Genomic DNA, 22,768 nt, shown 5'->3' on the forward strand with positions numbered 1-22,768 from the left:
AGAAAGACTATTAAATCTATTTTATTTATATGATTTTTTACCTAATCTAGATGATATGCACAGTATGTGTTATTTCTTTATATTTCTTTTCTTCAAGCATGTCAAAATGTAATTTTCGTCATTGAAATACAGTCTAATTGTCTGTTTCTCTGCTGCCTCAGGTGGAGCGGATTGTGGACAAGAGGCGGAACAAGAAGGGTAAATGGGAGTACCTGATTAGGTGGAAGGGCTATGGAAGTAAAGAGGACACATGGGAGCCAGAGCACCACCTACTGCACTGCGAGGAGTTCATTGACCAGTTCAATAGCTTGCGACTGCACTCACACAAACGGCCCAAAATTCCCAAAAATCGTGGAGGGAACCTCATTACCAGCCACCCATCTGCCACAGAAATCTCCAAAGCTCGGTCTGAGGCCCGAAAGAAGAAAAGTACTTGTGGCCCAGCTGTAGGGGTTAGAGTAGGAACTGTTCTAGGGATTGGAAGTGGAGGGTCAGGACCCACTCAGAAACAGAGGAAGGTGGGTGTAGGACATGGGAAGCATGCTGTAGGGGACAGAATGAGCAAAGCCATGACGTACAAGGCTCCTCCAACGGGGGTGCCTCACTTTGCTGCCCCAGTGAGAAACCCTCATAATGGACTCCAGAATGGAGAGATGGAGCCACTCATGTACAGGCCGGCAGCAAGGTCACATAGACCGCCCTCAGACAGAGTGGAGGGGGAACTAGGAGACGTGGATACCACTGGGCAGCAGTTCACCAGTGAAATGGGTAAGATTTTAAGTAATTGAATGGAATGCAAAATAGAGCTCAGCTGATACTATATATTTGAATACAATGTCAGTATTTGAGATATAATTGTTATGAGTGATAGGGTGATGTTTTCTGACTATGAGCATATACTCGAATGAGAAAAAAACCCCGATTTCCCCTTGGTATGTGGGTGGAGCCGGAAGGAGTCGATCTCAGGCTTAGCAGATTAAGACTACTTTGCAGATCACTGATAATACTATCACAGTTTAAACAAAACAATAAAGGATTAAAAGAACAATGTGAAATGTACATTGTAATCCTTTTTAAAATAGTTTTTATTGTTTTTAAACACAGTATTATGGCTTTAAACAAACCCTATTGGTTTATTACTCATGACTATGATCTTTTAAACCTTTTTACAGACCATGAATTTACCATCTTACTTACAGCAGACGATGAGTGTATTATCTTTAAACTTGTCACATCATCAATATTTTTTACTAACAATAGATCACATTCACTTGTATGTGCTGTAGTGACGAAACCACAGAGAATTATCACCCAACTATGCATTTCCCATCAGCTCTGAGGAGCTTTTTAGCATCTTTCAGCTCAAGGTTTTGATGTTGTGGCCTGCAATTTTACAACTTTGGTTTTCAGCAGCAGCTTTTCTCAGCATAAAAGCTCTAAAAACTCATTGTACGATACCTCCCCCACACCAAATGGCAAACAGACGAAATTTAGAAACTAGCTGGTTAACATAGTGCAGCATTAAGCTGCTAAAGAGCCAGATATTTCCCTCAGGAGAGGGAGACAGTGTCACGGTCATGGTCACAGTCACCGGTTGACATTTGTCATTTTGCTTTTGTTGCCAAGCTACAAGAGCATGAGTTAGTTAGTAGCCATAAGGCTCTGTGGTGATTGAATCTCCTAGACTTATCTATCTTACTAAATTAGATTTTACTAGTTCTTCCTGTGCCATGATAAGAGTAAAAGGAAAGTGAATATTGGAATTACATTCATTGGTACATTTATTAGAATGCCACCCACACGACTCCAAATGAATGATAATGTTGCTCTGTATCTGCTGGATATTTAAATGCGCAACTGTTTCCTGTTAAAAATAAACTTGTCAGTGCTCTCTGATGGACAGACTAAGTTATAGAGACACATGTCTTTGGCATTTTTGTACTGCAGTTTCTTGTTGCTTTTCAGCCAACATTATACATTATGATATATCTGTGATAATAAATATTGGCTAATAATAGTTGCCATGCAGATGTAATAGTTTGGCTCAAATGAAGAATGCTGTATGTTGCAGTGTTGATTTCTCCGCATGAATAGGAATAATACAGATACTGAAAATTTGTTGACATACCAGGCGATTACATATGTAGAACTGATTCAGTTTAGATTGTGCACCATTATCTTTTTGATGGATTCTTTTATTTTATTTCCATGATGAGTATTTCCTGCTGCATGATACTGTAGATTTTATCACTCATAAAGATAAGTCCACACTGTTCTTCTGTAGAGGCCTGTGCTGAAACACAGTTCTTAAAGCTCCTACAGTGATTCTTTACTACAGAAGCAGCTGATAACGCCTTTGAATTTCACTCCTGGGTCACAGTCCAGAGCCTGCACCTCTATAGTTAATGATTACATACATTTTCAAAAAGTAATCTCAACTTGTTTAACAGAAAATCCAGATTGTAATGGAGGGAAACCATATTTGAATTACATATCAGCTGTAGAATTAAGATGGAATTTGCTCATTCTCACTGTCCATAATACCTGCTGTGGGAATGTGTTGTCCGCTGTTGTGGGTGTCAGTATGTGTGCATATGGTATTGGTTTGGGTGTTTGTTACTTCTATCAACTTCAGTCATGTTATTCAGTGTATTTAACTTATGGTTCCTAATTCTTGTTTACTTTTGGGTGTTATGTCACCATTTGTAGGTACAGCAGAATATGAACTTGAAAACTGAAAGTCCCATATGGAATCTGTCAGCTGTTCACTCATGTCAAAGCACCTCCACTTAATTAGTGATTGTGAGACCTCATCAGAGAGCTTCTATATCTGAGAACATTGGGGCCACCAACCCAACCTAATGGCTATCACCCTGGCAGCTATTATGGATACTAATCTCCTAATCCTCGAAAGACTACCCCGCTCACCTCATTCAGCTCTCTCAGCTCCATCCATTATCCCGCTACACTGGCAGAGGGTGTCTCTGTGATTGTCAACTGGCAGCAAAATGTGAACACGAGGTCATGAAATCAGATCTAGAAGAGGATTGTGAATATTTGCTAAAATAGCAGCAACAAGGAGGTATCAAATCTCATGTCAGCTTTAGTGAATTTACAATACTTGGAGCAAAATTTTGAAATGCCTGTTTGATTGAAATTCATTAAACATCCCCATCCACTTTCTGTGTCACCACAGAAGAAAAGTAGGCAAATAAGTGATAACAATCCTTACTGTTGCTACCATTTTCTATGATACATCTTTTTGAGCATAAGGACCAACAGTCTGCAGGAACACAAAAGAAAGTCTGAAATTGTGGAAGTGGATGATGAGTAGCTCAGTTTAGCTCAATTGACAATTAGCTAGCTAATGGTAGCACCAGTAGCACAGAGCGTCCATTAATTTACCAGAATTTTGAAGCAATTTTGTCACATGTATAGAGCACTGTCAGTGGACGTTCTTTGGCTCAGGGAGACCATGAACTCTCATCCTTAAACTATTTTGAAGCACTGTCTGCTACCATAGGAAATCCCATCTATCTAAGCTGACCTCTGTTTATGGTCTTCCTCTGTATAATTGAATTAAAACAAATTGGGAATCCATGTTAATCAAATTTTGTTTTGCAGAGTCAAAGTCTAGATGATTCTGTTAGAGGAACTAATGTAGTTTCCAATTTCACAAATGCAACTGTAATTTGAATTGTTTTATGTGGGATATTATGTTCTCACACCGTCATCTAGCTTTTATAATTCTGAATGATTGGCTTAATGGCCAATTTATCATTTCTTTAAAATATTTTTTTCTTTTACACCTCTTTTATACCTTAGAAAAAGTTACACTCGCCTTTTTTCCGATTTAGTTTGTTATTGCTCTTTCCACTAGTGACCAACTCAAAGGTCAAGTTTTACTGATTCTGGAGGACTGCCTGGTTCTGTCTCTTCACTGCGTAATTCATCTTGGAAAACACTCACTGCTAAAAACACAGACTGAGGGCTTTTTATTTTGTTTCAAAGTCTCCACTGAAGGCAAAAAGCAAAAAAGGATTTTTTAAAAATATCAGTCTCACCTTTTGTATTACAGACCCAGCTTTTGGTGTTTGTTGAATTAGTATTTTCATATTTCATATTATTGGCTTAAATTATTCTGAGAGAATCCATGCTTGTGTTCTGGAGTGATGTATGGCTTAGTCATGGGTTATTGTTTTATTCCACAGCATCACTAGATTATCTTAGATAAGGACTTGTGCATTGCTTAACTCATGATTCTTTCTTTGATTAATTCTGCTGATGAAAGTGTACAACAGCTTTTGGATTAAATAAATCAAGGTTTCTGTGTGGTCTGAAAATAATGTTGGCTACTTTTCAAATGTGAAACCTGCGATAGCAAGAAAATTAAGCTGTGTGTTCTATTTGCAAGCTTGAAATATTCATGCAATCAAGAAAAGTTGAAAAATCAGAGAATCCCACTGCGACAGCTCAGACATCCTGCTGAGAGAATACCATCAGATGACAGAAATAGGTGAAGCTATCTTGGCACATTAGTGACATGCTTGCCAGATGTAGGTGTTCAGACAAATATAAATGTACTATGGAAAAAGGTCTTTAACAATAAGTTAAAGCACTGCTGAAAAAATAGCTACAAAAGAAAATTCCTACCACTCAATGTACAGTGTACATGTACATATTTCTCACTCCATTCAAAGTTCCTTTCAGTGATAGAGGATTTTATTTGTAAAAGAAAGACCAAAACTTCATTTTTTAGATTAGCTCAGAAGTTCTGATTGTATCTTAGTATATAAGTTTCATACTGCAGTAACTTCATAAACACAGACTTCAAGGACAATCTTCTAAACTATCTATTTCAAATACTGCATATATGCAAATGTTTCGGGAAAATACAGAGAACGTTTGCGTCTGTCTCTTCTCTAAGACACACAGTATGAAAATATGGGGAAAGTCATACTAGAGTTACACAAAGAAAAGGCACTTTTTAGGGACACATGAACCTCTTTAGGTCAAAGCAAACTTGTTGGTTTGCTGAAATAACTTCTTCTGGTTACATCCATACTTGGGTTGAAATTTTAAAAAACACATTACGACAGTAAAGAAAAACATGGTCACAGTGCTGCAGAGCCAATGCTATGATGAGGGGCAGCAATTTTCCTCCAGCTGTCAGTCAATGAGTCATTACACTCCAGACGAGATGTCTCCACTTTTCTGCATCAGATACACAAATATGCCATATACCAAGTCAAATCAAACTCTACATGGTTTTGAAAAGTCCCTGGTTCAACTGTATTATCAAAACCACTGGCTTAGATAATGATTTTACTTGTTGAAGTGAAAATGAAGGTCAAGGTTTAAACTTTATTTCCCAGTATTGTGTTCATTGTAAACAACCATCAGATTTTGCAGTGCTACTTCTTATTCCATTTGATGTGCATGCACAGTCTGTGATGGACATATTTACCTTTAAAAAAAAAAAAAAAAAAAAAAAGTGGTTTATGAAATACGGTTTACCTCAAGATTTGTTATAAAACCTGTCTGCTCACCTGAGTTCTTGTATTACTTCTCATATAGACTGAAAGCTACAGTACGTCAGCATCCAACAATCTCAGCAATGAAAGTGTTATCAAGTTCTATCACAGTTAACGTCATGCCAAGGCCGACATTGTGAATATATCTAAATGTTAACACGCAGCTTTTAAATGAATATTTCAGGTGATGTTTTTGATGTCTAATATCCTCACAAGTCTCTGAAGACTGATTGACCTGTTTTGTCATTCCTCCTGTGTCAGGCTCCCCTCTGGCCAATGGCAAGATGCATCTGCACAGCTCAGTAAAGCGGAAGCTGGCTGAGGAGAAAGGTTACGTGTTCGACAAGCGGCTGAGGTACAACGTGCGACAGAACGAGAGCAACTGTCGATTCAGAGACATCGTGGTCAGAAAGGAGGAGGGCTTCACGCATGTCCTGCTCTCCAGCCAAACTACAGACAACAACGCTCTGACACCAGAGGTGAGAATGGGAACGTATATGCACCCACATTCACTGTCCAATGCTTATACATGATCTCTGGTACGTATCACGACCCACATTTAAATTTGTAAATTTCTTGATAGTATTTTAGTTGCCATGGAGTTCTGTTAGGTAAAAATAAATGAGTAAAGTTTCCTCAGTAACTGCTGTAGAGATGCCCTCGAGCTATTCACTAACTCCCCAACCGCTCCAGGGGAGTTTTTCAGTAGACAACTTTAGAAAACTGTAGTTTTATTTGACAGCTGCCAGGTGTGAATATGTTTAGCTGCATGAATCCAACACAGGGCATTGCTGACACTGCTGTGTGTATGTGTGTGTGTGTGTGTGTGTGTGTGTGTGTGTGTGTGTGTGTGTGTGTGTGTGTGTGTGTGTGTGTGTATGCTCAGCAAAAAAAGGTAAGAAAATAGCTTTTGGGCTCTGTCCTCTGTCTCCCGCTAAACAAGATTTCTACAAGTAGAGCAATTAGGGGTACATGTAATCCAGAATTATGCCATCTGTTGTTATTAGAGAAAAATGTCTGTTGAACTAGTGAGGAAATTTTGCAGCAAGTTCATAGAGGCGAGCATTATGTAATTATTCTTGAAGAGAACTGGAAACAGATTTCCAGTGTTCTCCGCTGCTTGCTACGTAGACATACAGTAACACAGACAGGGATAGGGATTGCAATGTTGGAGCTAACTTTTCTATGTCAGATAATGTGGCTCAGACTGTTTGCAAGAAGGCTTAGTGATGGCTAACATCTGTTTGTTTTTGATGTAAGAGAAAAACAGTATGTAATCTGAATTTTTAAATACCTTAAAAGCTCCAAGTACAGCAATATTGTGCAATTGGGTTCATCTATCTTTACATTTATTAACATTTAAAACAGGACTATTATCTGAATATAACTTAAATACAAAAAATCAAGGCCAGAATTATTCAATATGTTCAATGTTTACATGTTTTTGTTTCCCTTTTAAATGTTATACATAAACTTGGTGCAAAACAACATCAGGTTTTTTGTATATTTTTAATAAATTACTGATTTGCCATTTCATTGTGAACAGGATCTGTCATTGTATTTTTAGAACTTGCTAGGTCTGATGCCAGCCGAGTCTACTCTACAGGCATTTAGTGGACATAACCCGAGCCAAGCTGTGTTCACTGGGTTTTGAAATGTTTTCTCACAGTCTCCTCAGCAATTTGTCGATCACCTGTGAACTCATGTCAATCAAACCCCCCCACCCCACAAAATAAGCATTTAGCAGCATGACAAGCTGCACGTCCTAATGCAGGAGTTTTGCTGGAATCTATCATATGTCACTATGATGACAGGGATGTAGAAATGTTATCAAAGTTAATAATTTGTCGTATTTTCTTTCATGTCTAACAATGTTGAACCTAAAACAGATCTGTTTTTGAGAGGCATTTGTTTATGAGTAGACTGATTGTTGCCACTGTTATAATATGCTGTTTAGGTTAAGCTCAGAAAGATTAAAAATGATGTTTAATCATACTGGAACATGTGCATCTGCAGTACTGAATTTAGTTTCATGGCTCTCTGCCCTGATGCTGTAGCTTCTTGCACTGTGATGATCCACTTTAGACTTGGCTGCCTGCAGGGATGTACTAGCTGTGATTGGTTGCTCATTTCCACACTTCAATCAACATCAAGCCGGTGATTGGTTGCTCATTTCCACACTTGAATCAACATCAAGCTGGTCCATTGATAGTTTCTAGGGATGTATTCAGTAACTTGCTTGCACAGTTCAGCAAAAGCTTTCTGGAACTGCACTTTGAAATGTTTGCTCGTTGTTGGACCCTTTTTATGGACTGCTGTGCCATTTTATAACTTTCAGTTTCATTTTGCAAAGTTGTTATTTGTAATTTACTGTACCACGTTGCAGGGCCAGCAGTTATTTTTTAAATTGTCAAAATGACAAATGTTTTTTGGAAATATCCATCAACACTTTTTAAATTTTGTAAATGATAAAAAAAAATCAGTTAATACAACTCTTGCTTTTGATTTACATTGACTCATTACTAACTGATATTGACTCTGCACAAATAAACTGAAAGTCCATATTTTCATTCAGGGCTATATTTGTAATTTATTAGTACTGATACACTTAAAGGAATAGTTTGACATTTTGGGAAATATGCTTATTCACTATCTTGCCAAGAAGTAGATGAGAAGATTGATACCACTCTCCCTTTAGTGTACTATTTCATTCCTTTGGACAGAGCCAAGATAACTATTTCTCCCTGTTTTCAGTGTTTATGCTTAGCTGAAGTAACTGGCTGCTGGTGGTAGCTTCATATGTAGCATACAGATGTGAGAAATGTATCTATTTTCTCATCACGGTCTTGAAAAGAAAGCAAAATGTTGAACAATTCCTCTAAACACATCATCAAATCAGACATCACCAGATTGTAAAGTTATAGGAAGTAGTTTATTCTTAACTTATGAAACATTTTCAATCTTTAGTGTCATCATCGATCATTAATGTATTAGCGAGGTTAGCAACAGATAATGGTATGTATCACAATCATCCACCTCTGGCTCAAAAAGAAACTAGATTTTCCTCCTCTAAGTCTGCAGACTGCGTCTCAGATCTTCCACAGGGGGCGGTTCTGGCTTTGATACAGCATCATGTGCATGGCACCCTGTACTTCACAGGCACTGAAGTGGCCTAAACTGTGTGTGCACGTGTGTGTGTACTTTCATGTGTGACAGTAAGCCTGTAAGCTGTGGGCTTATCAAACCGCTCTGATAGCTCCTTCTCTGTCTCTCGTTCTTTGAAGCTGAAGGAACAAGAGAGTCTGTGGATGTGCTTACTGAATGGCTTTAACTGGAAAACCTTTAAAAATATCCCTGTACATTTGTCATCCAAAACAGTCAATGCTTGCTTTAAATAACAAAGTCCCCCAAATTATTAACTTGTGCTCTTTCTGTCACCTTTCTGACCTAACAAACTGGCTTTCTGCTCCTGAATATACTGCCAATTAAGTGTTTTTGAACACCATTTTATCATTTCTAATAATTTTATCAAGCAATACCCTAACTATAAGAATCCTGAAAATATAAATAATAACATGAGTGAAAAAAGACACATTTATGATTTTTCTTTTCTAGGGAATCTATTTGGAAATTGCCTAGATCTCTGTTATTAGGCATCAGTGGTTTATTGTACTCATATTATCTATTTGTCCTGTCTTATAATTCAAGTCAGGTTTATACAATTCTACAATGTAAATAGTGTGTATGTTGACTTAATTGCTGCACACATGCCTTAAATAAAGGAAAAAACAGGTCCTAATTGGTCTTTTTCACAGCAGGCATTTTGACTTGTGATAGTAGGAGAAGCACAGGTGTAACCAATAACATTAACGATGGCTCTGTTCTATGAAGCTAAAACAGCAGTGTCTGTTGCATGTACACTCTGCATTGCATCTCATTTTATGGATGGAAACACCACTACACCGACCAGTGATGATGCAAAAATCTCAATATACTGCTCACTACAGAATAAACAACTGTCTGTTATATAGGGAGTGGTAAATGAGTGAACAAGGGAGTGATTTAGGACACAGCCCCAGAACAAGATATTCCTACTTAGAGAAATCAAAAAATGTCCTACAGAAAAAATATCAGAAATATAATAGTATTGATAATAATAATAATAGTCTTATAAGTCAAAATGCATCTGGAAACTGAGAAGAACTCTAGCTGAAAAAAGCCTGTCAGACGTTCTCAGTTTTAAAAACACTTAAAACATATAGTTGATTATGCCCTTCCAGTTGGATTTACAATAAAATCAAGTAGTAATTCACTTATGACTTACACTCACCCCTAGAGGCGGTGCTTTCATTTATAGAGAGCGGATGCATGCTGTTGCAAGTTTCTTTGAAGTGGATACCACCTTTGTTTGTCTACAAGTGTAGATCTCGCCTCTGCTCACTGCACATGAATGTCACTTTGACTGCTCTCTTCTCCCTCACTGTTTCACAGACTAGACCCAGTATCTGCCCATCTCTTCCTCTTGTATTGATATACACACAGACATGCACGCACACACCACATTTAGCTTAAACTGGGGACAGATTATGTGCTTGCTGAGACACAGAGATTTAAGTTCACTTTGAGGTTGAATGGTTAATATGGGTCAGGGGTGATAATCTGATTAAAATACAACAACAGAGAGTGTGCAGATTGACCGCAGACCGTGGTGTAATGTGGGTTTGGGATTTCCAAATGATCTCTTATCATGTCAGCTGTCTGATGATGTCGGCCTGCTCCCTGCATGATCATATCAGACAAAAGCTGAAAACATGTCTGTTGATGCTGAGTGATGAACTGCTGATAATAACTGGCATTAATTGGGTGAAACTTGAGATGTCATACTCCTTCAACTGATGTCTGGCCATTAATTGGCAGTTTGATTATATACTACACATGGATAAATTATATTTCATTCATAAGTATTGATCTCGGAGGCTATCTTGAGGCTGCCCTCTGGATGTTGGCTGACAATGGAGGGTCCTCAGTGTACTATGGTTCACCTGGGCCTGCCAAGCTATAAAAGCTATCCCATGTAGTCACTCTCTCTCTTCCTTCCTCCTGCCGACATCCCCCCTTGCATAATCTTCTTTCGGTTTTGCACTTTGTTCTAAACACCTTGTTTTGTTAGCTTTAGTTTTAAGAAATATTATTTGTTTTAAGAATCCTCTTGCATGGACTCCCTCCTTGTCACATTGCTGAGCCAGTGTGTGACAAATGGGGGCTCGTCCTAGATATCTAAATCTTGTGGTTTGGGACCATTGTGGCTTGTGAATGCTAAAATGTAAGTGCTTTTCAGGAGAGCAGATGTGCTTTTGAGACTTGAGGAGTACCATGCAACGTTGGAAGGGAGCAGAATTTGTCCCCAATTTGTTTGCAAACCCACTTGTTTAGAAGTTGTAAGTACTGGTGCATGTAATTGGTGATTACCACACACCAGTTGGTATGACCAATGCATCCCCCAGCTGAACTGGTTGATCTCAACAGGAGACCAACTTGTTTGTTGTTTTCCCTTTAATGTGACAGAGAAAGTGGATAAAAACTATGTCTTGGGAGCATTTCCCTGGTTCTCTGAGGGTCGCCAGTTTTCTGGTTGCCTTCTGGTTCCGGTGGAATCAGTGCATAAGTACCCCCCACAGCTATGTGTATGAAGACTAGGTTTGAGACTCGATAGGCAGTTGCTGTGATTAGATAGATAAGGATCATGGGCTCTGCTGTGGCTATTTTGATTTCACCATTGTACATGTTCCCAGTACATAAGAGTGCTTGTTGGGTTTGGAAATTCCTAGTATGGGTTAATAAATCAGTTTCCCTTGTATTGATATGTTGTGTTAACTTGCTTTGAGCCTGGCATGCTAGCTTGTAAAGCTAGGCAAATGATACAGTTTTGGTTTGGAAGGTGAAGACCTAGAATATCTGGCAGTGAGGAAGCTGTTGGCTTAAATGTTGTACTGTGTCCACAAGTTAGCAGCTTGGTCAAGCAGCTTTGGCAGTAAGTGTATAACTCATGCTTTGGTTTTTGTTTTATATGAGCTTTGGTTGCAGCATGGTGTCCTCTTTTTGGACGTGTCTTGGGACAATTTGGTTGGCTAGTGAGCCTCGGTTTTATAGGAACCTTTAGGTATGCTACTTTGGTTTAGTGCTTATTTGGTAATTCCAGTTTTGTGTTTGGTTGCTGGATTTTTATTTGAAGGCAAAGCATTGGAGGTTTGTTTACTTTGTCTAGCTGCAGGCAACTTTGTAGGACACTTGTGATAATCTTTGGTGTTCATTCTGACCCCAACATTTTTGTGTACTTTGAGTTAGGTCCATCCTGACCACATTCCTTGCTATTTTGTCTCCCTCACTTTCCTGTGTTCTGCAAAGACAAATCATCATTTTGAGGTGGGTACTGTCTTATACCATTTGGATATTCATCTCAAAGGTGCAGGAAAAGCCATACAGCTATGAATGAGTCTTGTCACGGCTATTTACTTGATGTTTTGATGGGTTTGTGTACTGCCCCTTAAAAGTGCTCCTCAGGATCCAAGGTTGCTGGGTGGGGATTCATATCTGGTGAGATGGTTGGCAGTGGTTGTAGGTATTTTGTCATTCATCGATATAGATATATGTGATTGCCATTCTAAGATTATGGGGAACAATTCTGAATTTTAAATTGAGGATATGTAATCAATTCTCTTTCTATGAAAGATTGTATTGTTTTGACTTTGTAACAACTTTGTATTGTTTCAGATGTCAAGAGCATCAACTCTCTTTCTTCCTCCTGCCAACCCTGCATCATCTTCTTTTGGTTTTGCACTTTGTTCTAAACACCTTGTTTTGTTAGCTTTATTTTTAATAATCTCTTGTCACATTCCTGAGCCAGTTTGTGACAGTATTCACCCACAATTTTTCTTTGAGACTCTTATTTGTCCCAGACTACAGCCAATAGGAGTACCAGCTGTCATCATACAGTCAAGTCAGCTGCTGCTGGCAAGAAGGTTATCAAGGAAGCAAGCCAGCCAGCAAGTTGTCATGTACACATTTAACCTGCACTCTACTGCTGCTCAGAGTGTTACTTTATCAACATAGGAACAAAATCTATATTGAAAAGCAGCATTGCCTTTTCATTTGTCAAATTCAGCTCGACTGAAAGGATGACTTTTTTGAAGGAAGTCGTTCCTTTGAAACTGAAAATCTGTGGCCCCTCAACTGATGTCACTTAACTGGCTTTGGCCCTGAGGTACATTAGTTGAACCCGTTTGTATTGTAGTTGCACTTGTCAGTCTCCATGAACTATCAGCATTTCAGGAATGGGAAATCAGCACTTGTCATTATTTCTGTATGTCTGCAATAACAAAAAATCAGACATACTGAGTGAATGTAAAGCCTTACTGTGAAGAATTGAATATCTATATTTTATCTTTTTGCCTCTCAGTGGTTCTTCATGTGTCAGGTAGGTTGAGGTTTATAATACATATCTCCTTGTCTTTTTTTTTAGATCATGAAGGAAGTGTGTCGGGCTCTGGGTAATGCAGCTGCTGATGACAGTAAATTATTATTGCTCAGCTCTGTGGGGACTGTTTTCTGCAGTGGCCTGGAGCCGTCCTACCTGATAGGGCGTCTGTCCACTGACCGCAGAAAAGAGAGCAGCCGCATCGCAGATGCTGTACGGTAAGAAGAAAATTCTCCCCACTATACACAGAACTCTCTTACCACTTGCCATTTGACTTGATAGAGTTGGTACTAATAGCTCTGTAACCCTTCTAGGGACTTCGTGTTGGCATTCATCCACTTCAAGAAACCCATTGTGGTGGCAATAAACGGGCCTGCTCTGGGCTTAGGGGCCTCCATCTTGCCCCTGTGTGATGTGGTGTGGGCCAGTGAGAGGGCCTGGTTCCAAACTCCATGTGCAGCCCTCCACCTCACCCCATCTGGCTGCTCCTCTTACACCTTCCCCCAGATCCTGGGTGTAGCTCTGGTGGGTCCCAGCAATATCAAGGCTTTTGGCAAAACCATACTTAATCTAATCAGATTTCTCTTATAACCACTTGCTTTCAGATCTTTATATTGGTGACATAGTGAAAAAGAACCTCCTTAATTGTTCCTTTTTCTGTCCCAAATGGCAGGCCAACGAGATGTTGTTCTGTGGGAGAAAACTCACAGCACAAGAAGCGTGCAGTCGAGGTCTGGTGTCACAGGTCTTCTGGCCCACCACATTTAACCAAGAAGTGATGCTACGTGTGAAGGAAATGGCATCCTGCAATGCAGTGGTATGTTGTGAGCTAGACAAGTCAGAGGTTAAACCTTTTCTTGAATATAACCAAATGACCCTCTCCCCTTTCTGTCTGTGCTTAAAAGGTTTTAGAAGAATCCAAATGCCTGGTGAGGAGCATCATCATGTCTGTTCTGGAGGAAGTGAATGAGAAAGAGTGTCAGATGCTGAAGCAGCTGTGGTGTTCAACCAAAGGACTAGAGGCACTCTTCAGTTATCTGCAGAACAAGGCGTATGAAAAGTGACCATCCACGGTGATCTCAAACTGAAGAAGAAGTTGCATTGAGGGCCTTTGTTTCCATCCATCAGCAGAGGGCAACCTGGAGTTGAGTTGGCTTGCATCTCTACCAACAATTCCTTCATGATCATTTTTTGTAAAGCAACTTTTTTATTGGACCCATAACCGTCCAGATGTTTATTCTCTGTTTAAGAAGTCAAAGAGCAAAGGGCCAAATGTGCATTGCTGAAATAAACACTGAAGGAGGTTCTTTAGGGAGGTACAGAGTGTTTCTGTACAAATGCGAGACTTAATCATCAGGATGTATCAAATCAATGTATGTCTGATAGCACATGATAAAGTGATGATAATATATATTAATATATATTTATTTAAAGTGTGTCAAAGAGTTGCTTTCTGTATATAAGATGCTTTTTTCAGGATTTCCTTTTAGTTGCTTGTTGTTTTGAGCTGAAGTGTGAACCAAAGTTTGCATGAGGACATGGTTTCTTCCTCCTTAACATGCACATTCCATTGTCTCCGTATGGACTGAAGAAAACTGTTAGAAAATTGCTCATATATTTCAGCTGATCAGAGTCGGTGTCTGCTCAAAGCATGCAATCTCATGAGTTACCATAAAATATCACAAAAAACTGACACTTTTCATTTTAACCGCATCACACAATTCATTGTTCGTAATGCACAAGTCATATTACAATAGAACCGACATCTTGTTTTTCAGTAACATCTTTATCATCATCATTATCATCTCACTTAAGTACATAATCACCAACAATTTGCTTCCATCACATTAAAACAGGATAAATGCTGTCTGATGATACACATGAAATGCCATCCTCATACTGTCAACATCCATTTTCTCTTTAGTTATTTCAACCTGCAACAAAACAGATATGGCAAGAGTTTCATTTTTAGAGTTTTATTTATACACAGGTCAGGATTTTTCATTCAAGGGAGACTTGTGTTAATTTGAGATACACCCAGTATTTCCTGCAAATCAGAAAACGAGAGGAAATTGAAGTCTCATATGAATGCTAGCACTAAAAATACAAATGTGTCCGTTTTTAATCAAGTGGCATTTTCGACTGAGTACAAACTGACTTTAGATGATTAAATAAATTAGTGGCTCATATCACATGGAAGGATTAGCAATGGATTTCATCCTATTTAGTTTTGACTACATATATAGTAGCCTTACATGCAGTACTGTGGTGTGTCGTTTTCAAGATGTTGGACGCATAACATTGCTTCCAGCTGTCACCGCAGATCATTATTTTGTGAAATGTGTGATTTGTTTTTAGTGAAGAAAAAAAAATCATATGATCATGTTGATATTTTCTGACAGTCATTTGTTAATTGTGTATTGTTTTAGAGCACACAAAAGAGATGATTGTTGCTTGGTCCTAAAGTAAAGTCACGTTGTGACTGCACTAATTGTCACTTATCAATATTGTGGAAATGCAGCTGTTGTGTATCTGGAGTCGACGTTGTCCTTATCTGCATGTGATGATTCAAGGTTTCAAGAAATTTTATATTTTAATGCGTATTATATTTAGGGATCTATTTTGTTTTACCAAAAAAAAATGTAGGTCTGTGAAAATTGTTTTGTAAAACTCAGAAGATATTTGTCCATTTTTGTAGCTGTACACATGCAGAACAGAATATAGAAATAATATAGACAATGCTGTTTTGTGTAACTAATTGCATGTAATATACTGTACATATGAATGTGCTGCCTGTCAGAATACCTTGTATTTCAGGGTAGGTTTTGTACCAGCATTGTAAGTATTGTTAGAGATGTTGCAGTTTATTTTTCTATTTATTTGAGATAACTGTTTGGATGTGCAGTGCCATGTGGTTTTCTTTGCTCCAGAGGCACCCCGACTCTCTTTAGTTATGCAGTATGTATAATTTCAAAACCAAAACTTGTAAACACTATTGTCACTTGAATGTTTACCCTTTCAGTAGACATTCTCAAATTAAGTTTTTTGTTGTAAATTATCCAAGGCATGCCAGATAATTTAATATATATAGTGTTTTACTGAGGTTAATAAGTATGAACAGATGATTGATTAACAATTTTCAGTCCATCAGTTTTATTTGTGGCCATTGCAGTTTGATTGCAGGGAATAATTTATGGTTTGATGAAGCATTTTCAACATTTTCAACAAAAACAGCACATTTCCACTTATGCCCATGAAAAATAACACCTTTGCAGTTGCATCATAATGCATCTGATCTTTTCCAAACTTGCCAGATATATAATTATCTACAAACAGTGATTCAGCTCACAAACATTAAAAGTGCCATGTTCTCACAGGTATTTTGGCAGGGTCATTAGGTGTAAATAGTTAGAAGTTGTTAGGATTTTGCGATTTTTCCCTACATTCACTTCGTAGTCTAAATTTATCGTCTGTTTGGTATGAGGTTTGAGAAGGACCTGTGTAAAGTGGCTACTGTAGACTGTCACTCAATGCAAATTACTCAGATCCGCTGAGTGTTAATCACATTGATCCACCTTTATGTATTTATTGATTTATTTATTTTTATTTCTAAAATATTACAAATTCTTTTCAGTGTGTCACCTGAGATAGAAAATGTGTTTCTTTGCTTTAAAAAAATAATTGTTTAGAAATTTTGGTTTCCCTTTTAAGCATTGTTTCCAAATTCCCACCTCAGCATGTGTTTGAAGTGTGCTTAATAATACATTTTGAACTAAATCAGACTACTAATTAAAACCCCTAGTCATATTTGCGCCATTATTTATTATGAATGACAGCGATTTCGACGGGTTTGTGTGTTTTCGTCTTGTATAACCACAATATCATGTTTTGTCCCGTGTACAGTATGTGTATTTCACCATTCATGTTTTTCTTCCCCCCATTGTCTCAAAGCACACCCTGGGGTGCCTTACAATTTTACTATCTGTCAGATTGATCCATACATTGTGATGGATAGAGTGAGCTGCTTCAAATAAAGACACAGTACTTTCAGTGTGGTAAATGTTTTACTTTTCTCAAAAGACTAACTAGTCTTCCAGTCAGCTACCTTAACCTTACCCAACAGACACAGTTAGTGTCCTTCTCATGTATGTAACAGACAAGCTACAATCTAATTTTGGTGTTGTAGCCTTCTTTAAAATTTTGGAGAAATACACAAAATAATCCAGAAAGAGCTGCATGCTGATAGTTATATGGCATATTAACACTTTGGCATGATTTCCATTCTTGACCTTTGGGAAGAATATATAGTTAAGATAATCTAAGCTCAAAGGTCCTCTTACTAATGATTCAGAGCCTCAAACCGCATCAGTCTTCTCTCAGCAAATAGAGCTGGCTCATGTGTCGTCACATGACCTAAATGTGAACATTGGGTCATGTGAGCGCCACACCAAAAATTCACACAGGAGGGGTCAAGCTCATTGACTAAGAACCTGACAGCCGACCTTTTTAATACTTTGTAGAATGCAATTTAATACCTGTTTCATGATCATGCCAGCTTAAGTATGATGGAGCACCAGGCGAGATAAGTGATTTATTATCAGTATCACATTTCTTTCAGTACTTCTCAGCTGTACATAACTGTAATTCCTGGCGATTTAATTACCTGGACCCTGATAAGCAACATAAAATTGATTGATGGATTAATCAATTGAAAATGATTCACTCAGTTAAGTTGGGGTTTGACATGTGTCCATTATGAGACGACGAGCTGCCTAGCTGTTGTAGCTTGCAATAGTGACAGGTCTGATGGTGCCGAATAACTTAAACTTAACTAAAAGTGTGAATGTTTCGATGGTGGGCAGTGCACGCAGGGGGCAGTTTAATCCTTTTTTGTAGAGTTTCAGATGTAGAACATCTCCCGACAGGCTGCAGGGACAAAAACATTTTAGAACTAACATTACTGACAACAGCAGGCAAGAAAAATTATTTAAAAGACTTTTTAATACCTTCTAAGGCTTTTTTAGGAAATTAACTTGAATATTTTTTTAAGGCTTTTTAAAGCTTGCAGATACCTTGGTCCTCAAACAGAGACAGGGGTTATGATTTGCCCTCATACATGACAACTTGTTAACAACTTGTCATGTACTGAAGTTCACTGAAGTTCAATCTAAGGTCACACAATGACACCTGAGCCAGCCCCTTTTGATAAGTGAGATGCACTTGAAAGCTCTGCATCATTAGTCAGAGGACATTTGAGCTTTGATTCCCTTAATATCTTTATACTTTATGTACTATCTTTATACTACTATGTGGCCGGAAGAAGTGCATGCTCTGCCCATAGAGCATGCAGTATGCATTCATCCGTCCAGCGCGGGGATGTTGCCACCGCCACCAGATTTAAAAACTCTGTATGCTGTGAAATACAAAGATTTACCAGGCACCAATAAGTTTAATCAGCATTGTGTGAACTCATTTGGCAAAGGCTTGAATGTAATGGACATTCATTTTCATAGCTTTAACAATGATGAGATAACATATCAAAGCATGAACAGATTCTTCAAATTATGAATTTGTAATTACACTTTATTTGAAAGGAATTAAACATGTCACGAATCAATATGATTCCTGATTCAAATAAACTTTCAAACAACTATGACTATGTCCATGGGTGAATGTCACACTGAGAGTAACCCAGCCACTGGTCATCCTCTTTTAGGTCTTTCTGATACGCATCTCTGAAATGGACTCTCATTGTTTTGATGAATAAACCAGGTACCGGAATATTCCCGAGGTGTCCTGCCAACTAACAACAGTCGGATGAAAGGGTTCTGCCACCAGCTAATCTCTTTGATGGAGCAGTAGCGCACTGTTAATCGAGGGGAAATAAATGATGATCCCTGACAGCAATTTTTTAGCTAAAGTACTAAATGCTGCAGTTTTTCTGTTGACCTAAAATATTCTTGTAGCACTGCAGGTGTGAGCGTGTGCAGATGACAAAAAGTCAAGTGTGTGTCAAAATCTCAAATCAAAGTAACAGTGGTATAATAACAGTGTATTGCACTAGTTAATGTACACCATCACATGCTAATAAAAGCTCCCCTGAATTTACAAAGTGACAGAAGTTACAATCCTTCCACTGTCTTGACCCAAAAACAGCAAGAGAGTCATGTTACACAGCGCTGGGCTTGTTTCAGTGTCCCAAAATCAGAATACTTAAAACTTGCACTGCCAGAGGCAAAGTGACAGTAGAATGTCTTTCAGAGCTGCTCCTTGGGCCCTTCTTTCAACCTCTTTTTCATCTCAAGTGCATGCTGCTTGCTGCGCTCCCGCTTCTCCAGTCTCTGTTGAATGGTGAGGAAACAAAAGACAACATAACAAAAAAATACCAAAGGTCAGTGGTTGGAGCACTTTGTTATGCCTTCTCATGCCTCACAAAGTGCAAAAACTAACTGTCAAGTTCTCACCTCTTTTTTCAGGCACTCACGCATTGCACGGTCCACATCGTTACACGTGCCAAAGAACTTCAGGACATTATGCTGAGGGTAAGAATAATAAACAAGATTTATATTGTTTTTGTTTACTGTGCGTATGAAGCACACAGCAATATAAGATTTTAGAGAGCGACGTACCTCCGTGTGGCACTGCCTTAGACGAGTTATTAGTTCATTACACTCATCCGTGTGCAGGTGAGGTGACAGGTCAGGGTGCATGCTGAGTTAAGGGCTTACTGTATCACTGCAAGAATACTGAAAAGTCACAAACAAGAGGAGCATTGACTGAGTTGACAATTATGAGAATATTACTTTAAGAGATGTGATTTGGTGGCGACATAATTGCTTGACTAACTATCTGAGAGCCAAAGATAGTAAATTTAAATGATATAAAACAGAGAAAAACAGGATGTCATTATATCTGAGAATTTGGAACTGGTGGTCGTTTGGCCCTTTTGCTTGAAAAAATGACTTCAACAATTAATTTGTTGTTGATTAATGCTCTGTAAAATCACTCATCACTTGCTCCACTAATTGTTTCAGCCCTACTTTGCATACAATTTGTTAAACTAATGCAAAATGACGTGCTTTCTAAAGGATACTAATGCCTCCCCATCCCTCTCCTTCCTGAGCTGTCATTGTGATGATGAGGTTTGTTTTTCCAGTGGACACTTACCTGCAGACACAGAAAGGCAAAGAGGGAGAGTATACAACACCGTGACAGATTTAGTTATCATCATAGCTTTGTAAACCTACATGCATTCACCCTGAATCCTCTGAAACTATGTTAACAATACAGCCTTGACTAGAAGATTCTGGATCAGGGTGCATGAGCGCTTGAATAGACTGGGTGAGTTGTTGTGACACTTGGCACTGAGTTTAATTTTGACATGGGATTGTAATGTAACGCTAGAAGCTACAGTTGCTCAAAATAGCCGAGCTTCGCTACACATATCTAATAGGAATGTGGGTAATTGTGAGAACCCTTACCAGTGAAGAGGCTGTGTCATCTGAGAAGTTTTCCAGCACACTTTGGTGAAATGTCACATTAGCTAACTGCTAGGCCTCAGCTACCGTTAACAGTTTATAATACTGCATAAATCCATGCAGAAGAACTCCTGAGGGTTTCGTCTTTTTTTCCCACGTAGACTAACGAAGCAGGTTGCTATAATGACTCTATAATTTCAACTAAAGCTGCTAGTCTTACACTAACATCAATGTAACCTACAACAACAACAGCAAGGACGTCTTGTACTACATGCTGCCGGCTGCAACACCTGAAGCTTTCGTAACTGTTTGCCAACGGCGAAGTGAGTGACAACAGTAAACAGCAAATCAGCGTCCTCTCTTTTCGTAAATCCACCAATGGCATGCGTTCTTTTCACAAAAGGCGGGACTTTTGATGGCGGAAGTTTACAGGAGAAACAAGAGGCTTGCCTGTGACGTATGTCCGGTTTGGGTTTTTTCTTATGGACGTATTTAATGTTTGGCCAGATATTCTTTTTGGAGGTGGTAAATTTGTTTTTCAGCGAAAGCAATCATTATTCTGTTATTTCATTTATTTATTTTACAATTTTAGCTACTAGTGCTTTTGTAATAACGCATACATGCTATATATATCCTGACTTATGTTAGTTAAATGTAATATTTATCTCAGCACTCCTTGCACTATTCACTTCTTTGCACTATTTGTATTCTGATGGAGGTTCACAGACACAGTTTCATCTGTATATAGACAGTCCTTGTGTATCTTTCTGAAGATTACTGTGTTGTGTGTAAGTACACTGAGAGCCACCAAACCAGAGTCAAATTCCTTGTATGCGTAAACATACTTGGCAAGTAAAGACGATTCTGATCCTGATTAAATGCTGTGTAACGGCTGATGTCAGTGATGGGCATCAATGCTGCTTGACGATGCTGCTTTTGCTCTAACAAGCATTTCAGAGTCCTTCTGCTGCACTGCTTCAGTCTAGATCATGAGTCTCAATCTCGCGGCCTGCGGACCAATTGCAGCCCACAGGCTGATATTTTGTGGCCCCCACCTTGATATGAAAGTTTAATGTTAGTGCGGCCCGCGAGTTTTATATGAATGGCACGTTACTGTGTTGTGTGTGGAAGGTCCCTTTATTGCACAAGCTGGAGCTGAGCGAACCTGCCAATCACAGGGGTATATGGCTGTTTCACAACAACTATGCTATTTATACAGGAAGAATGTGCGCCGAGACTGTGCGCACCTCACGTTAGATTGTGTTGTTATTTTTGCTACACAGCTTTTAGTAAAATTCAAAGGTGAATTATTAAATCTTATTAAAGCATCATTCTGTTTTGAAGCACTTTGTAAAGTCCGTTTCAACACGAGCTCTATCAATAAATCATTTATCATTCTTCTGATGTTTAATAATGATCACTGACACTTTACAGTGGTGACGGTTTGCAGAAAAATGTGATGAATTAGGGGTAAAGTCGTTTCAAATATCCACAGCAGCCGTGCGTAATGATCATCTGTTGGAGAGCCTGTGCGTAATTCTCTCTGAGGTCTGATGAGCTGAACGGACACAACTGTTGACGTGCAAACGGAGGTTTAAAGACCTTTACATCCATTTTTGGCTCACTGTGACAGCAAATGAGACTCGTGCATATGATTCCACAGTGTGTGACATAAAAAAGACAGAACCAGGTGTATCTGCGTCTTTATAAGTCTGGCAGATAATAATGTATGTGCATATTTCTGTCACATAATGCTACGTTGTGAAGTGAATTAAAAGTTAATATAGGCCTATACGTTTTCATGAACACACTTATGTTTATCCGATAGAGATCATAAATACAGAGTGTAACAAAACACCGTACAGCTGATGCTGCTGTGCCACACGTCATATTTGATTTGACAACGCCGCTAGCTTCGCAGCGCCCGCTGCATCCATGGAGTTAGTATAGAAAATAAAAGCCAATAAATAACGCCTCCATGGCTGCATCCCATGGTTTGCTGCCATGGAGGTGCAAACCATGGGATAATGGCGTCCCACTGTCCCGGCTTCATGTTCTCCACGTTTGCTCTGCAATGATGTGACATTCACGGACAAATTATTCGAAAAAATCTTTTGGGTGAATGGAATGTACTGAATCATTTGCGGAAAGAGATTTATTCCTCAAAACATTTTACTCCATAGTAAATGCCTTGCACAATAAACATTAGGCTATAAAGATATTTCTTTATGATATCATTTGTTTCACTTGTTTCTATGACGACGTTTACAACAACGAAAGCA

The 22,768-nt window shown here is 38.7% G+C and overlaps 2 protein-coding genes across 3 annotated transcripts in view; one reads left to right on the plus strand and one right to left on the minus strand.

Moving 5' to 3' along the window:
• LOC122979848 (chromodomain Y-like protein 2) overlaps positions 1-17,058 on the plus strand; it is a 36,816-nt gene extending 19,758 nt beyond the window's left edge. Inside the window, exons 2-7 of the mRNA XM_044347621.1 lie at positions 162-768; positions 5,796-6,013; positions 13,054-13,226; positions 13,323-13,533; positions 13,682-13,825; positions 13,914-17,058. Coding sequence (XP_044203556.1) covers positions 162-768; positions 5,796-6,013; positions 13,054-13,226; positions 13,323-13,533; positions 13,682-13,825; positions 13,914-14,072 — 1,512 coding nt within the window. The 3' untranslated portion in view covers positions 14,073-17,058. The remainder of the gene's footprint in view (positions 1-161; positions 769-5,795; positions 6,014-13,053; positions 13,227-13,322; positions 13,534-13,681; positions 13,826-13,913) is intronic.
• Positions 17,059-18,570: 1,512 nt separating this feature from the next.
• On the minus strand, positions 18,571-20,808 carry cmc2 (C-x(9)-C motif containing 2). Of its 2 annotated transcripts, XM_044347634.1 has the most exons (5): positions 20,490-20,808; positions 20,102-20,175; positions 19,638-19,708; positions 19,473-19,544; positions 18,571-19,349 (listed from the first exon to the last, which is right to left on the minus strand). In XM_044347634.1, exons 2-5 carry the CDS (start codon positions 20,136-20,138, stop codon positions 19,266-19,268), a joined length of 264 nt encoding a protein of 87 aa, XP_044203569.1. In that variant the 5' UTR covers positions 20,139-20,175; positions 20,490-20,808; the 3' UTR covers positions 18,571-19,265. The 2 variants fall into 2 exon arrangements, with proteins under 2 accessions (XP_044203569.1, XP_044203577.1); XM_044347642.1 differs by lacking the exon at positions 20,102-20,175 and having other exon boundaries at positions 19,638-19,754.
• Between the last annotated feature and the right edge of the window lie 1,960 nt (positions 20,809-22,768).

The sequence above is a fragment of the Thunnus albacares genome, chromosome 1 (genome assembly GCF_914725855.1).
Source record: "Thunnus albacares chromosome 1, fThuAlb1.1, whole genome shotgun sequence".
Classification (NCBI taxonomy): Eukaryota; Metazoa; Chordata; class Actinopteri; order Scombriformes; family Scombridae; genus Thunnus; species Thunnus albacares.

Coding starts and splice junctions, on each gene's coding strand:
- cmc2 (XM_044347634.1), bottom strand. CDS start 20,138: ATGACAGCTCAGGAAGGAGAGGGATGGGGAGGCATTA. Junction 19,709..20,101: donor AGAGGGATGGGGAGGCATTA/GTATCCTTTAGA, acceptor GCATGCACCCTG/ACCTGTCACCTCACCTGCAC. Junction 19,545..19,637: donor TAAGGCAGTGCCACACGGAG/GTACGTCGCTCT, acceptor TCTTACCCTCAG/CATAATGTCCTGAAGTTCTT.